At 51.1% G+C, this 13,407-nt stretch overlaps 4 protein-coding genes across 4 annotated transcripts; 2 read left to right on the forward strand and 2 right to left on the reverse strand.

Moving 5' to 3' along the window:
* Positions 1–2,833: 2,833 nt before the first annotated feature.
* On the reverse strand, positions 2,834–3,717 carry PtrM4_045270 (Na+-dependent transporter; the record flags this gene model as incomplete). Its single annotated transcript, XM_066104565.1, has 2 exons — positions 2,834–2,841; positions 3,048–3,717. The coding sequence occupies 2 exons, from the start codon at positions 3,715–3,717 to the stop codon at positions 2,834–2,836; spliced, it is 678 nt and encodes a 225-aa protein (XP_065959129.1).
* Positions 3,718–4,137: 420 nt separating this feature from the next.
* Positions 4,138–5,049, forward strand: PtrM4_045280 (5-formyltetrahydrofolate cyclo-ligase; the record flags this gene model as incomplete). Its single annotated transcript, XM_001937186.2, has 1 exon — positions 4,138–5,049. The coding sequence occupies one exon, from the start codon at positions 4,138–4,140 to the stop codon at positions 5,047–5,049; it is 912 nt and encodes a 303-aa protein (XP_001937221.2).
* A 3,779-nt stretch (positions 5,050–8,828) lies between these two features.
* Positions 8,829–10,180, forward strand: PtrM4_045290 (Atrophin-1 domain containing protein; the record flags this gene model as incomplete). Its single annotated transcript, XM_066104566.1, has 4 exons — positions 8,829–8,978; positions 9,030–9,238; positions 9,285–9,631; positions 9,678–10,180. The coding sequence occupies 4 exons, from the start codon at positions 8,829–8,831 to the stop codon at positions 10,178–10,180; spliced, it is 1,209 nt and encodes a 402-aa protein (XP_065959130.1).
* A 1,806-nt stretch (positions 10,181–11,986) lies between these two features.
* On the reverse strand, positions 11,987–13,122 carry PtrM4_045300 (phosphoglycerate mutase family protein; the record flags this gene model as incomplete). The annotated part of the gene is made up of 2 exons (XM_001937183.1): positions 11,987–12,168; positions 12,255–13,122. 2 exons carry the CDS (start codon positions 13,120–13,122, stop codon positions 11,987–11,989), a joined length of 1,050 nt encoding a protein of 349 aa, XP_001937218.1.
* Positions 13,123–13,407: the final 285 nt, after the last annotated feature.

Raw genomic sequence — 13,407 nt, forward strand, 5'->3', positions numbered from 1 at the left:
GATCGGCCGATGGGTCTGGTTGGTTGGTAGATGGCGTGTGGAGTAGCGGTGGTGGCAAGACTAGGGTGGGCTAGATGGGGCTTTGTGGAAAAAATGATGGCGAGGAAGAGGAAGAGAGAGAGAAAGCGAGTGCGATGGGGAAGTAAGGGGGTACGAATGCGATGGACGGTGGACGGGATGAGGTCAGAAGTACCTGCAAGTACCAACACGACAGCACCTCTACCTCTACCTCTCTCTCTGTGCCAAGGCCTTCGTATCCCCACCGTCAGGACAACAACTCGCGGAGAAAAATCCCCAGAATCCAGACCAACGCCACAAGGTCCGCCCTAGGTACCACTCCCAAACCTCCAACAACCTACGCCAACCGTATCCGCCACCCCAACAACAACAACCACTCCCCCATTAGTTCCACCAGCATAACAACGACGAAACCCGACAAATACCCTACGTCAGTCCACCACATTCCTCACCCCTAGATGAATCAATTAATTCCTATTCCGCTGCATACTTCCACAGCATCATGCCATGTACAGCTTTGCAAGAACACATGTGTGTCCACCAGTCCCGGGTAAATGGTTAGCGGAGGGCGGGCGCCCTAGCTAGCTAGCTGGGGTGCAGCTGCAGCTGCAGCAAGCACACCAACGTTTGTCAGGAGCGAGTGTAATCCAGGCACGGAATAAATTGAAACCAGGGTAAAATCAAGCTTATCCGCTTTTCTCTGTTGGGTACCACGCGAGCGAGCAAAAGACGGGTGCGTTTTGTGCGAGCTGAGCTGTGTGCTGTGTGTTGTGCGCGGAGCGGAGAGCGGTGTAGAACTTCCACCACCGACGAAAAGGAAAAGGAAAGGAAAGGAAGGGCAAGAAGATACCACAAAAGAAGGGAGGAACGGTAGATAACCATCTCAACACCCTACTTACCTACCTCTACTTGATTCCATTCCAAAAATAGCCACACCCACCAAAAAAACAAATAACAAATAACACCCCTCCAGCGACATACTCTCACTTTCAATTGATTACCGGCCGCGCCCGCAACAATTTATTACTCGTGCATATTCATGCTTTGCCGTGCCCCCCTTGCCGCTACACACGCTTACCTCGTGGCCCTCCCTCGTGGCGGACCCCCTCCGGAACACCCGCAGAGTGCAAAATAAACGATAATATAGTGTCATGTAGCCTAACGCACCCCATTTACTTACAGTCGTTGGGTCGCGCTATCTGGCCATGTGGTTGTTATGCGCGGGGCGAAAGTGAAGGAAAAAACCCAGCAGTAATGCATGACAACACAAGCCATGGTAAATGCAAGGGGGGCTTATAAAGTAAATGTACCGTGCGTTGCCGTGCGCGTGTTGTCCGTGGGTGGTGGTTTTGTGGCGTGCATCTAGGGCGACCCTTAAACCACCCCAGCCGGGTTTTTTGCTTGTCATGGGCTTGTTTTGCGTAGGTTGTGGGTTGGTTAAGTAGGAGGGGTGGGGCGCTGTCGGTCGTCTGTTTTTTTCCTGACATCGCCGCAACTTTTGTGTTTTGTTTTGTGACCATCGCTGGATACCATAACTACGGGATTTTTTGGTAGATCTTTTGGATTGCTGTTGGTGTTTGATTGAGAAAGATTGTTGATTGATTGTTGGAATTCGTTGAGGAGTACTCTTCGTTGGTACTTACAAACAAGCGGGACTACGCATTCTACACATACCTACCTACCTACCGTACCTACCTACCGTACCTGCCTACACACGCGCGCGCCGCACACACGAATACGAGGACTCCACCTACCTACCTACCAACCAATACACCACTCCCCTCCAACCAAAATACACCCAGCCAACCCCTCCAAAAATGAAGTTCCACTCCATCCTCGCCCTCGCCTTCGCAAGCGTAGCAATCGCATCCCCAGCCGTGGTACGTACCCTTCCTGCTTACCTTCCCACCTCCAACTCCGCTTTCTCGCCGACAGCAACGCTAATACGGAAACGAATAGGCCAGTCTAGAACGCTCTGTAAAAGAGGTTCGCAACCCTGCGGGAAATATTGTGGCGCTTTCTTGCGTGGAGTGTCCTTGTAATGGGTTCTTGGGCACTTGTACTTGTGTAAGTTTTTTAGTTGTTTTTTGGGGTGGTGGTGATGGTGGGAGTTTGCGGTGTGGAGAGAGGGAGTGGGGTGGATGGAACTTTATGAGGGAGGGGCTAACGTTGATTACAGATACCGAATGGATGCTGCTGCAAGTAGATGGTGATGCAGAGGAGGATGAGATGAGATGGAATGAGATGGGTGTTGGAGTTGTTTTGGTTGATTCGTATACAGGCATGGCGGAATACTGTTTATTAGGTTTGTTTCGTGTTTGTTTTGAGTCGCAGTGGACTGGAAGAAGAGGGCGGATGAATGGATGAACATGTTGGCCTATTATTCTCTTGAACAAAAAAAAAGTCCAGACAAACAAACATCTAGTCACACCCATACTTCCAATACTCACTTCACCCCCTCTTCTCCGCCTCCTCCCTCTCCTCCTCCCCCCTAATCCACCTGCGAAACCCAATCGTCATAACCCCGCCAATCGCCACCTGAAACGCCTGAAAAATGATTGCTGGTATCTGCATCTTACTCTGATCCAGCGGATCAACATCAACATACATGACCGACGTAAGCGGCACAACCATAGCCAGCGCCTTTGCCGGACAGCAATAACAACACGCGATAACATCCTTCTTCTCCAGCCACATCGTCGCAGCCGTGAAGCAGATAGCTAGCCAAACCAAATACAGCGCAACCGTGATGAATATGATAAACACAATATTCGACCCTTTAACCGCGTGAAACGCGCCCTCTGAAAACGCCTGATCAAACGTCTGCCACACCATCGTCAGCAACGCCAGACTCGACAACTTGATCAATTTCCACTCCAAAAAAACTTTCTTCGTGACTTTCGGCCACAGCCACTGCACAACCTGACCCAGCAGCATGGGCAAAAAAACCGAAAGGCCCAACTGCATAAACACACGTTTATAAATCCCCGCATACCCCGCCGCGCCCCCTCGCTGCGACAACACCTCACCATACCACGGCCCGGTGGCAAGCCACATCTGCAGAATCACCGGCGTAAGAAACGGACACAGAAACTGTCCAATCACACTCTGCACCACCGTCAACGCCGCATTGCCATGAGCCTGCCTCGTCATGACAACATTGCTTGACATAGTCGTTGGAGCACTACCAACAAACAACAACCCGATCAACAGCCATGGGTCCATGAAAGCGCGGTTCGTCGCACACGCGCTGACGATTGCAAAGGTGGCGGCCGAGCAGACGAGGTAGCATTGCAGTTGGACGAAGAGGTGGAGTTTCCAGCGCTTGTAGTTTGCGAGCAGCAGGGCTGTGTCGAGGGTGCAGCCGTTGATGAAGAATATGATGGAGACGGCGAGGTAGGTTATGGACGTTCGTTTTGTGTGTTGGCGGGAGCGGGGGACTTGGATTTGAGAGGAGAGGAGGATGACGAAGGACATGGCGAGGAGGAACCATTGGTCTTTGAGGAACCATTTTAGGATTGAGAGGGGTTTTGTTCGTTTGGGTGTTTTGGATTCGTCTTTCTTTGGTACGGCTTGGGAGCTTCCAGATTCCACGACTGGTGGATCAGTGGTGATGGCATCGGTATTTGTTGCTTCTGCGATTTGATCTTCCGCGCTCTCTTTAGAAATTGTATTCGATGAAACGTCCGTGTCTTGCATATCTGCTTTGAAATTCATAATCTTTGCTCAACCATACATTCTGGCACACGGCTTTCTTGGCTTGATATGTGACTCTTCGGCAATATGCCCGACGCAACCATGTAGCCGATTAAGCGTAGCTTGACGCGGGGCGCCTATCCCCATGACGCAGGGACGGGCGAACCCGGATCGACGGAGGAAGGCCCATGCCGAAGTAAACATGCGTATCGTCTTGTCCATGCTCGCACGATACAAAGAATCCAAGGCTGAACCTGAGGCTAACAGTCAGCGACGAGTGAATACGAGCATGAGGGGCCACCATTAGGTAAGCGCCACTCAAACCAGCACCCCTCGCCCTGTCACTCGCCTTCACCCATCATCCCCAAACAGCCCTCGGAACCAACCCTTACCTCCCCATATAACCGCCCCTGATATCCCGTAATGACGGCGCCTACATCCCCCGACGACGACCAAAACAGAAAGCGCATCTGGGCGCGCGTATACAAGCAACTCCTCCAACACGCCATCCCCGATGCGCGCTTCAACTACGACTTCATGTGCTTCACGCCCGACTTCCGGGGCTCAGCTTCCGCCATCGACCGCCTAGTCGCGCTGCCATGCTACAAAGCCGCCTCTACCATACTCGTCACGCCGGACAATAGTCTCGAGCGGTTGCGCATGCAGGCGTTGAAAGATGGGAAGAGGGTGCTGGTTGCCACGTATAGGCTACGCAGGGGCTTTGTTTTATTACACCCCGCGCGCATAGAGCAGAGTAAATACGATATGGCTGCGTGTCTCGATGGTATGGAGAAGCCTGGCATAGGCCGACCTGTCACGTTAGCGCAGATGCGGGATGAGAGTGTCAAGGTGGACTTGTGTGTAACTGGTGGACTGGTGTTTAATGCACAGGGTGTGACGATTTGGGAGGGACATAATTTGTTCGAGGTGCAGTGGGCCATGTTGCAGGATATGAAGATATTGCGGGAAAAAGCGCCCGTCGTCGCCGTCGCACATGGGTGTCAAGTGGTTGACGAAGTTGAACTCGGCGCGGAGAAGGTTACGTCGGATATACAGGGTGAGGTACAGAGCGATTGGGTGGTAACACCAGACGCGACGGTCGAGATAGCTGCGGCGAAGAAGCCTACCAGCGGTATCGATTTCGACACTGTAGATCCTGAGGGTTTGCTCAACATACCGCCGCTGCAAGAGCTGCGAGGGATCCGTATGATGGAGCAGATCATGCAGCGGGATGGCTTTGTCTCGAAAGAAGAGAAGCCGGAAGCGGCACCAACTGAGGATGAGCAGCTGGGCATCAGTATAGTAGAGAAGTTGATGCAAAGCTTCAAGTCGTAGAAACAGCCTAGTATCTCTGCGAGGTAGGTCAGCACCATGCATCGAACTCGACCCACGTTTAACTTGGGGTATACTCGCTAGCCACATGTACCAAAAACATGCATGGCACGGTCGATCATCCACTCTTCGATCAACATATAACCCTTTGTTAAGTCATCCCAGCCCCGGATACCCTCACAATCGTAGTCTTATCACATGTCAATCCCATACATACTATACCTCTCCGCCTCAATCTCTTACACACTACCCCGTACATACGTTTATCCAGATACTCTGATCTGGCAGAGTATCTGGACATTCGGACTCTAAACTGTCCGTAACGCCACGCTTAAACCGAGCGCTCCGCATATGGACAATGCTTCCTGGTTCCAGAAGGCCATCGAAGGCTCTGCCCTGACTCCAGCGACGAAGAGTCATGGACATGAAAAAGACACCCAGTGACATTTGGGGTAGTTTGGAGCGAGGGCCATGAGACATGCTAGTCAGACGGGCTCGTATTTTTATACCGCAACTTACCGGTCAGCGCATCGTATTTGTACCACATACTAGGTAAATGATTCAGTAGTCCAACCTCACCCAAGGAATTTTCTTTTGCTTGGCCGATTCAAAGTTTGCAATGACATCTGCATCCCCAACTACTGGTGTTTGCGCAATCCCAACGAACGGAATTGACCGTTCGCGACCAGGAATCTGGGCTTCAGCGCACATGTCCTGAACGCTTTGTAAAACGGTGTCGGTTGGAAACTCGCGATATTTTCTTGAGTCAGACTGAAAAACGCCGACCGCTTCTTCTCGCAAGCACCGCCATTCCGGCCGTAATTTTTCGTCCTTGGGTTGGGTAAACTGTACAGTCAGTCGTAACGCAGGGCGGGCTACAAATATTATGTATACAGTATTGTACCTGCATAAGTCCCTAATGTACACTTACGTACGTAAACACCCCTGCATATACGTCCCCCACAGCATACATACACGAAACATAAAATCCCGCCGCGCCCTCGTGGCACAGTCATCTTTACCGTTGACTCGGCGCTTTTACGTCGCCTGTCCTTTGTCGCTTCGAAGCATCAGATAGATAAATATATCCCAGAACCCAGCTACCGAGTCGGCAGTCAATCGGTCCGTTAAGGTATTGCGGAGATTTCTTGGGTTGCGATAATTGGGGGCGGGTGTGTCCGGTTGGGAGGGGGGTCTGAGATAAGTTGTGATTTGCGGTGATGGCTGGGGTTCGTTGACGAACACATGCAGCATGGAGAATTGCATTGCGATGGACAAGGGATATGATAAGGTACCTTGCAGGCTTGCACACCACATGGAGTTGCGGTGAAGATGGCGATACGAGGGACCGTGTCTATGTGTAGTCCGACTTTGAGCCTATTGGCACCATGAGACGTAAGCATTCATGCCATATCTTACTCTCCCTCGCGTCGATTCCCATGTGCAATATACCAGTGAGACAGCGACATCCATCGTCGGATCTATGCTTACTTTTGTTGGCATGAGCATTGTACTAATCGAGGACAAGATATGACAGTGATCAGCGTTGAGCAAGGCTGACCAAAATAGCGACTCGCAACCGACGGTCGACATGTCCTTGTTTTGTAGTGGTTGGCCACAGCTTGGACAGCCCTCAGACAACGGCCGGTATTAGAAGTGCCTGAAACCCGAAAGAATGAATGCAATCGCGGTGTCTAGAGTTTCAGATACGATCTCGATGGCCTACAATTAGCCTTTGACTAGGTTATGATTCAGTCGGGAACACTGTCATTGTAGAAGAAAAAACTCTTTTGGCGTGAAGCCTAGAATCCACGAGTGTTTCGACACTCACTGGCTAGATGTCATCGACGGCATAGTCGACGCGCCATTTTGTCTGGAATTTGAGTTGTTGGCGCTACGGAGTACTGGCCTGCGCCACTGGTGGCTGTTAGTGACAAGATGGCGTACTCCAGGGCCTACGGAACCTCCCAATACCAGGACATGATGTATTGGGCAACAAACATGTCGCGGCCAGGCGGCTTGATGGTGATATCTAACTGCCGAAGTGGGGAGCTCCAAAGGATCCTTTGTCGCACCTCACTCCGCGGCATTGGAATCATCTCAATTACCCCTAAGAGTGTCGATTGACTTCCAAGATTCTGATATACCTGGGTATACTCGCCTCTCGAGGAAGAATTTGATTTAGGATGCTGACGCTGACCCGCACCTGGCCAGAAAGTTACCAGACGGGAAGGACGTTAAGTGGTCGTCAGGAGACATGGACGAAGTCGGGTAGCCTACAGGCGGGAATTAAACCTTAGCCGGCTTTGCAGCGAAGATCCCGGACTTAAGAGCGTGGCTCATAATGCCTGTGACGGTCATGCCGCCATTTTGACTTTCAAAAGTCGCTTAGGCGTACGCTGGGCGCGTCGTAAAACCAGATTGCACCCTGCTGGATTGGTGAATGATCGTCTATTAAGCGCAACTCTTTCTACCTTGAGCGACGTCCACGTATCGTCACTCGAAGTACGTCATGGCATATTTACTGTAGTCGGCATCGGACCGGAGCCTATGTTTCAATTGCGAACTATGAGTTCTTCGTGAGACACGTGGAGCAGCCGGGAACAGGTACGTAGACCAAGTGCCGATGCTGTGAGCGAGTCAAGTAGCCTCTTCGATAAGCATGGTGAAACCAGGTTCTGCAAAACTTTGGCCGAGGCACCCGCTGCCTACCAGCTCGGGCAACGTGTCTGACATTGCTTTTCAACACCTCTCGGTCATGGCACCTGTCGTGGCACACTTGCAGGGGCGTAGTGAAGTTATCAATCCCGCGAGCATGGAAGTATGGATCCACAGAACCGCTCCGGGTAGCGGTTGCAAGGTCCCGCTTCTAGGTCTGCAGAGCATTGCCTTTTTCAGCTTTCCTGCAGGAGAATGCAGGAGAGTGCAGAGCGTTGAAGTCGTGAAACGGCACGGTTAAAGAGAATGCAGGATGATGTGCAGAAGACGGCATCATCGGAGCATGTCTCCAAGGCCTCTTTGGGTGGTAAAAGAGGGTTTGGATACAGTCGTAGCAGTCCATGTGTGTTGTAGCTAGCGTAGGAGCGGATAGCACGGAGGAAAGCGGATGATGCAACAAGGTAGAAAGGATTTTCCGGTGACTAAGCACAAAGTCGCCTAGTTTGCACGTGGATGAAGCCACGACAATCCAAGTCCATTTCGGGAGACTTGCGTCTGGCTGCCCTGTGCCCTCGAAAAGCACGACATGCAGGATTCCTATGCTCCACAGACGCCTCTCAATGTCTGCTGCGAGTCGGCTTGGAGCGTCTCAGGTACCTGCGAGATGTGCCGTGCTTAGCCAAGTGCAGCTGCAGTCACTGCCGTTGGCATGCGCTGATCTCCTGCACCTTGCTTACCGCCTCAGCTCGCCGTGACTGGATAATCTCGTTTGCGGGTGCGGTGACATTGTCGAGGCCTTCAAGGCAGACCCGGATTGCGGTCCTACGCATGAACCAATTCGACAAACGCAGTTTGCTCGTGGCCTGAGCCCCACGGGACGACGACCGTCTTGGTCATGTCCTCCCCTGAAACGGGCCTGACCCTGGATCTGGTATTGAGTACCCGCGCGTAGGACCCACATCACTCGTGGCGGAATCCATTATGCATTACCCTGTAGCTCCATTTGCTGCTTCGGCAAAAGAGTCGAGCTACGTAAAAGAACGTAGACCCCCCAAACACCACGTTCGGGCTGATCCTGGGGCTCTTTCTCGCCGGAGCCCGATTGCTTCGACAACTTCATCACCATGGCTGTTCCAAACCGTGGTCCCGAGCTGTTCGCCGTCAACGTTGCCTTTGTTACTACTGCCATACTGGCCTGCTTGCTGCGGTGTTATGTGCGTATCTTCATGGTCAAGGCATTTGGCCGAGATGACTGGTTGATGGTAGTCGCCACAGTGAGTATACTGGAATATCATATTTGAGCATCTAAGGTTGACGCTGGCCAGTTATTCTTCATGTCCTATACAACATCGTCAACTATTGGCATACATTATGGAACCGGACAACACCACAAGGACTTGTCGATTGAAAACGTACAAAAGGCGAAGCATGCCTGGTACTTTTGCTACCTGTTTTATGCCGTATCTATGATATGCTCCAAACTATCCATTGGTTTCCTGCTCTTACGAATCAGTATCCGCAAGCTTCACACATGGTAGGAGTCCCCTGGAGTTATGAAAACCATAAGCTTATCGTTACAGGATCATTATCACAGCCATGTTTGTGTCAGTCGTTGCTGGTGGAACATTCTTCTTCGTCTGCCTCTTCCAGTGCTACCCCATTTCCTTCATGTGGGACCGAACTTCACAACAGGGCAAATGCGTCGACAATACAGTCATTACCGCCCTTGGCTACGTCTACAGCGTCTTCAGCATCATATCCGACTTTACCTTTGCCATCATTCCCGGCTTCTTGGTATGGCACTTGCAACTAAAGAGGAGGACCAAGGTCGCTTTGATTCCTTTGATCACCATGGGTTGCATCGCAAGTGCCGCCGTCATCGCACGTTTGCCTTTTGTCCACTACTTCAACTCGCCAGACTTTCTTTGTAAGTCTTTTCAATCTCCCGCCGTATACATTTCTAATCCAAACAGGGTCTACTCTTGACATCGCCATCTGGTCAACTGTTGAACAAGGTCTTGCCATTACTGCCGGCAGCCTCGCAACACTCCGTCCACTCTTCTTCATAGCTATGCATAAGCTCGGTCTCTCCACCCGCCCAACCGGCTACCGTCCCTCAGCCTACGGCATGTCAGCCCCGCTACCCAACAAAGGGACCTCCGGCATGGGATCCAAAGCCGACAAACTCCGCCCCGACATGTACAAGCTCTCCGCCACCGTCCAAACACGCACTTCAGATGACCAACCCCTGGAGCCCAAATCGAAATCCCCACACTGGTTCGACCACCCCAGCACCTCGCAATCGAAAAAAGGAACAGCCAACGACACTTCAGATAACGACAGCGACAACAGCCTTCGCATCAAGAGCGCGCGCAGCAGTGCCGAGGAACAATTCCAAAACGGCATCATGGTATCGAAATCTTTCTACATCACGGACGAGGAAAGGGGGTCAGTATTGTCTGCGCCCTACAGGTGATTAATTGCCATACAAGAATACCCTGGTGATCTAAACTTTCCACGACGTCAGGACCAATTCCGGTTCCGACACACTGGATCGAACTCGTCGGCTACATACTCCGCTCAGCGAGTAAAACGCTCCCCAGCCTAGGACACTCCCACACACACACAAACAAACGAACGCCACACACGCCGGATGGCTGCCTAACTCGTTTGTTTGCCAGAATACGCCCTGTGCTGCAACCTTTGGGCTTTTGTTCGGATACAAGCATCCGACTCGAAGGATGGGAAGTGGAAAAAAGCAAATCCGCACGCAGCACCCACTACGTACGTATACCGATTGCCGACCGGAAAAGGCAAACAACATCCCTCCCATTTCCCATTCTAAATGCCGCTTGTCCTTGAAGAGACGATGGGTGCATGCGGACTCCACAGCACAGCTTCACATAGATGTGCTTGGCTGCATGAGGGGATGAGGGGATGAGAGTGGAGGAACACGACACGACATCATTTTTCCTTTTTGAATCCTTTGATATAATTATACCTATACCTATACCCCACCTTTGCATCGCCATCTGCATCGGCATTTAGATGCGATTGCGATAGTTAGTTTACTGTAGATAATTTTAAAAATGTAATAAACAAATAAAACAATCATGTCATATCGCCTTCTTGTTGCGAACTATAATCCACTATGTCCGCACTTCCACTACCAGTACAAAAGGCCAACCACATAAGAAGCATGCGCACACAAGTGCGTTAACACCACCACTTCTGCCCTAAAGACGCTTACCATACCTTCGGCATCCCCGTCATATCCAACCACCTGGATAAATCCCCTAGTCCTGTGCTGTTTCTCTTTTTTTCCCTACCAGCTGCGTAGCTTATTGCACGACTCACGGCTCACGCTACTGCTACCGAGTCTAACTGCCGTAGCTAATCCCACAACCCACGGATTTGGAATACAAGAACCTTGTTTAGTAGTGGGGATGGTAGATGGGGGGGAGGTGGCTGTGGGTATAGCTTAGTTCTGGGTGTGGCTGTGGCTGTGACTCTTGGTGAAGATAAGAATGGGAATATGGTTGTGTAGCCTGGAGATTGAGATGATAAACAGCGGGAGATCAACCTGAAAAAGCAACTTCGCAAATGCGCGAATGCGAAAACAACAACAAACCAGAAACGAAACATTCCCATCGGTAACTAATCGGAATATAAACTCGGTTCTCGTATTTTAGAAATATCGACCCCTGCCCTGCCTTTCATCCCACCCACATACAAGAACAATGTTTTCCGCCTTCCCACCTAGGTACGCCTGTCCTGTTCCCTACCAGCCACCAAGACAGAAAAGTCTAGAAGAAAGAGGACCAGCAGCGAAACATAGCTAGGCTAGTCGAGCCGAGTACAAAACAGCGAGGAAAAACTGCCGAGTTAAGCCGAGATGATGGTAATTGCAAATTGTAGATTGCGTGATTCTGATTCAGAAAAGTGGTAGGGGAAGAGAAGAGAGTGGGGAGGAGCAAGCAGAGTGGAGTTGTAGGGTAGGGAACATGACACATGCAGTGAGCTTTGCAGGGGTGGGTATGAGTCATGAGTTCTGGTGGATGCTAGGTTCAGGTTTGTGATTTGAGGGTAAGGGTGTATAAGGGCAAGAGCAGGGTCGATAATAAATACATGCATGATTTACAGTTATGTATCATGTGAAATCTCAATTTTTGCATCTTGCGTCTACTTTCGAGATTGATGAATCTACATAAAACCCCTACTCCACACGCCTTTTCGGGGAAATACCTAGGTAGATGGGATTGATGTTTCCAAGACCAATGCTTCAACTACAGCACGAGCAGTCGTTACAGCTAGAGTCGCGGATTGGCGGTGGTGCACTACAAGTTTTCTGCGGTGTATATGGCAGTGTCATTGTAGGAGGCGCGGGGACGTTGAGTGTTGTTGATTTAACCAGGACGGGGATAGCGGAGCCGGTACTTAAGCTGAAGGGGCGATGACCTAGGACTGATGCTTGTGTCAGTACATCTGCCCTCGTCTATGTGTCAAATTTTGATAATGGGCTCGGAGACAGAAACAAAGTGCAAACATACCCCTCAACAAACTCGCAATCTCCCCCGAATGCGATGTAACGGAGATAACCACACTCCCATCACTACTGACAATATCATCAAGAACGGCTTTAGAACGAGCGTCTTGGTTGACTTGTGGTTCAGCAAACAACTTCGTCCAAAACGGATCCTCCTCCACAAACCCCTCTTCAAACCTGTACCCGGGGAAATTCTCCCTGATAAACGTTTTACTACGCCTCCGATCACAAGTATGCGCGCTAATCCCTTCACGCAGAAACTCCTTGACAACAGGCACAAAACGCGTATTGCGCGGTAACGCCACGCCTTCAAACGTCAATCTAGCCGTGTCAAGACAGCGGTACAACGGGCTTGTGTAAAACGTCTGCGGCGGAGAAATCTTCTCATGCACGATAAGCTGGTTCCAAAACGCCTTCACGCGGAGTGCTTGTCGCTTCCCCGTCTCGGTGAGTTTGGCATCGGCCCATGTGACGGTGGCGTTGCCGTCGCGTTCAGACCAGTAGCAGTTCCAGGCCGGGGTGCCAAAGTACGACTCGGCGGCGTTGTGGAAGCCCTCGCCGTGGCGGCCGAGGAAGAAGAGTTTGTAGTGCTCATTCTTTGGGGCTTGGCGGTTCAGTGTGGTGATGTAGTGGGATAGACGTTGCCATTGGGTTGAGTGGGTTTGGTTGGGGCAGGAGGAGTCGCTGGGGTAGGGGCGGTTGATTAGGCCGAAGTTTGTGGTGGTGAAGTTGAAGGTCGAGGCGTTTGTAGCCGGATCGTCTTGTTGAAAGATACCGGGTATAACGGTGTGGGTTATGGTTTTGGGGTGGTGCTGTGCTGTGACTGAGGATGCTGTGGCTAGGAGAGTGTAGAGGAGGGATGAGAAGAGCATGGTTGGTGATTAGGGATTGGATCACTGGCACATAACATGAACAACGATTCTCTGGGTTCTTTAAGAACTCCTTGAGGCTCGATGTCATTGCACCTGTCGTACCACACACATGGGAAGTATGCATGGTGATGCTGCTCGTAGCCAATCAAAGTAGAACGTGATCCGGCAGCGTTACCATGCAGGGCTAAGGCGCGGAGGGGGACTGACACCTTCCTGTACCGTCTGTGACTAAGAAGAACTAATGATGGGGTGCAGAAGATCTGAGGCTTGACAGGGAAGAGGCGT

The sequence above is a fragment of the Pyrenophora tritici-repentis genome, chromosome 10, assembly GCF_003171515.1.
Source record: "Pyrenophora tritici-repentis strain M4 chromosome 10, whole genome shotgun sequence".
Classification (NCBI taxonomy): domain Eukaryota; kingdom Fungi; phylum Ascomycota; class Dothideomycetes; order Pleosporales; family Pleosporaceae; genus Pyrenophora; species Pyrenophora tritici-repentis.